The sequence below is a fragment of the Salvia miltiorrhiza genome, chromosome 4, assembly GCF_028751815.1.
Source record: "Salvia miltiorrhiza cultivar Shanhuang (shh) chromosome 4, IMPLAD_Smil_shh, whole genome shotgun sequence".
In the NCBI taxonomy this organism is placed as follows: Eukaryota; Viridiplantae; Streptophyta; class Magnoliopsida; order Lamiales; family Lamiaceae; genus Salvia; species Salvia miltiorrhiza.
Genome location: NC_080390.1, coordinates 13,923,583 through 13,925,944, shown reverse-complemented (window position 1 = coordinate 13,925,944; position 2,362 = coordinate 13,923,583). Strand labels below are relative to the sequence as shown.

The window sequence follows — 2,362 nt, the reverse complement described above, 5'->3', positions numbered from 1 at the left end:
AGATAAAGTAACTCGAAATATGTTGACTTTCTTTAAATCATTTTCGACTACGAAATGAAGTTTCAATTTATCTCACAATTTATTTTTCTGAAAATGTGTAAACATGATATTAAGTGAGTGAGAAAAGGTAACGTTACGTGAAAAGGTTATGGAAAGTGTTTGGAGAAATTCGTGAAACGAATCTTTCACTTATTAAACTCGTCTACGTTACCAAAATTTCAATCTTTTTTCTTTAATTTAAATAAATAAATAAATGGATATAGTTTATTTAAGAGAAATATTACTTATGGTATAAGGAAGAATAAGATTGTTAACTAAAGCAGATAAGAACACACAAAGCAAGCTGATTTAGATATTAATTAAAGATAAACAAGTACTACATTAATTACTTAGACGCCAACTCTTCTCTCGATAAACAGAAGCATTCAAACCAACACAAAACCCTAATTAGTTATTCTAGTCCTACGTTGCTCCATCATTCGAGGAAAGGCTCCAATCCTGCTCCACCATCTTAGTGAACTCTGCAAAAACAATTTAATTTTAAACAAAACATAATCACATATATAACATGATTACTTATGAAAATATAACATAACTAATGTTAATTAAATTCATCAAAGGTAACATCTAAATGCAGCTCAATCGGTAAGATGTTTAGTCCCTTCAATCAATGGGTCAGGGTTCGATTCACCTAGCTTGCAAGCGTATTTAATTTGAATTTTCTTACGTGGAGCAGTCGGTGGAGGGGCTGATCTTGTACGGAATGCTGACGCCGCATTTGCCGGGGAGTGCGGCGGCGTTGGTGACGATGGCGGGGGTGGCGGAGCTGGCGACGGACTTGAGGCAGGAGCAGACGGCCTGGCGGTCGGCGGTGGCGGAGGCCTGGTTGTATAGGGACTTGATCCCTTGGCAGCAGTTGACCGGCGGCACCGGCGCCCCGCCGTACAGCACGTAGTTGATGCACGGGGAGAGGTCAGTCGCCACCGTGTTGCATGAGATGGCGGCCTCCGCATGCGGCGGCGCTAGAGCGGCCACCACCATGATCGCGGCGAGGAACAGCTGGATTGTTGCCTTCTCCATTGGTTAAGGAAAGATATTTTTCTGTTGCAAGTGTTTGTTGATGGTGTGTAGAATAGCTGAGGTTGGTGATGTTTAAATAGAGGATTTTTGGAGAAAAATATTTACATTTATGATTTAGATGGATTTGCAGTTGGTAAGTTGTTGGATTTCATTCAATGTTATTATTAATGATATTGTGCTTTTGAGCAGATCGATTACCTATATTAAGAAAGTTCGTACAGATTTTTTTTGAAAATTATTGTATGTCATGTGCATGTTAATACTAGCAATAGTATTTGTAAATTTTTTTTTGGTTCTGATCAAATTAAACCTTTTCAACGAGGATAAAATAGTCATAATATTTTAGTTCAAAATGTGTTTTTATCTTAAATGCCCCTAATAAAAATATTTAGAATTTTAAATATACTAAATTTAAAATATTTATGAATATAAATTCAATTGTCTTTTCATTATTTTTCAAGGTCATTAATTGAATTCGTGAGCATAAAAGTTTTGTTTAGTCTCCTTAAATTTATGAACTTAAATGAATTCATAAACATAATATTTCGGTTAGTCTCAATTAAGTTATGAATTCATTTATAAAACACATCTCAATATATGCATTTTATTCTATTTTTAAATTTATTTTTATGAATATTATATTCTGTTTCACACTATATCAATATATATATATATAAGAGTAAAATTTTGAAGTAGTCAAAATGAAGCATAAAACACAATTTATGGTCACACATTGAAAAAACATAAAATTTGGCCATTTTTATTGATTTGGACGTTTTTACCCTTAATGAGGCGGACCGGGTAGGATCAGGCGCGCGGGTCGCGTGCCGGGTCGGGTTAGACACTTATGACACTATTAGTGCCATAAGTGCCAAGATTTTACTTTGGTTTTATTTTGGATTTCCGTTGGAGTGCCAACGGAAATCCAAAATAAAACCAAGTAAAATGGTCATTTTGGCGCTTATGGCACTAATAGTGCTATAAGTGTCATACGTGCAACAGAAATAACAGTAATAGAATCAAGAAATCATAAATGGATCATCTAAACCCTAAATCAAACATCTAAACCATGAATGGATAATGTAAACCCTAAATGAAACATCTAAACCCTAAATGGAACATCTAAACCCTACGGGGAAGTGTTTAAAATGGTTCTTTTGGCACTTATGACACTATTAGTGCCATAAGTGCCAACGAAAATCCAAAATAAAACCAAGTAATAAAATGATGCGTATGACACTTAGGCACACGCGCAGCGGGCACTGCCTTTTTTCCGCGAGCG

General features: G+C 35.5%; 1 protein-coding gene across 1 annotated transcript; it reads right to left on the bottom strand.

The window, feature by feature from the left end:
• Positions 1–324: 324 nt before the first annotated feature.
• On the bottom strand, positions 325–1,132 carry LOC131019744 (non-specific lipid-transfer protein 1-like). The gene is made up of 2 exons (XM_057948330.1): positions 728–1,132; positions 325–521 (listed from the first exon to the last, which is right to left on the bottom strand). Exons 1-2 carry the CDS (start codon positions 1,078–1,080, stop codon positions 512–514), a joined length of 363 nt encoding a protein of 120 aa, XP_057804313.1. The 5' UTR covers positions 1,081–1,132; the 3' UTR covers positions 325–511.
• Between the last annotated feature and the right edge of the window lie 1,230 nt (positions 1,133–2,362).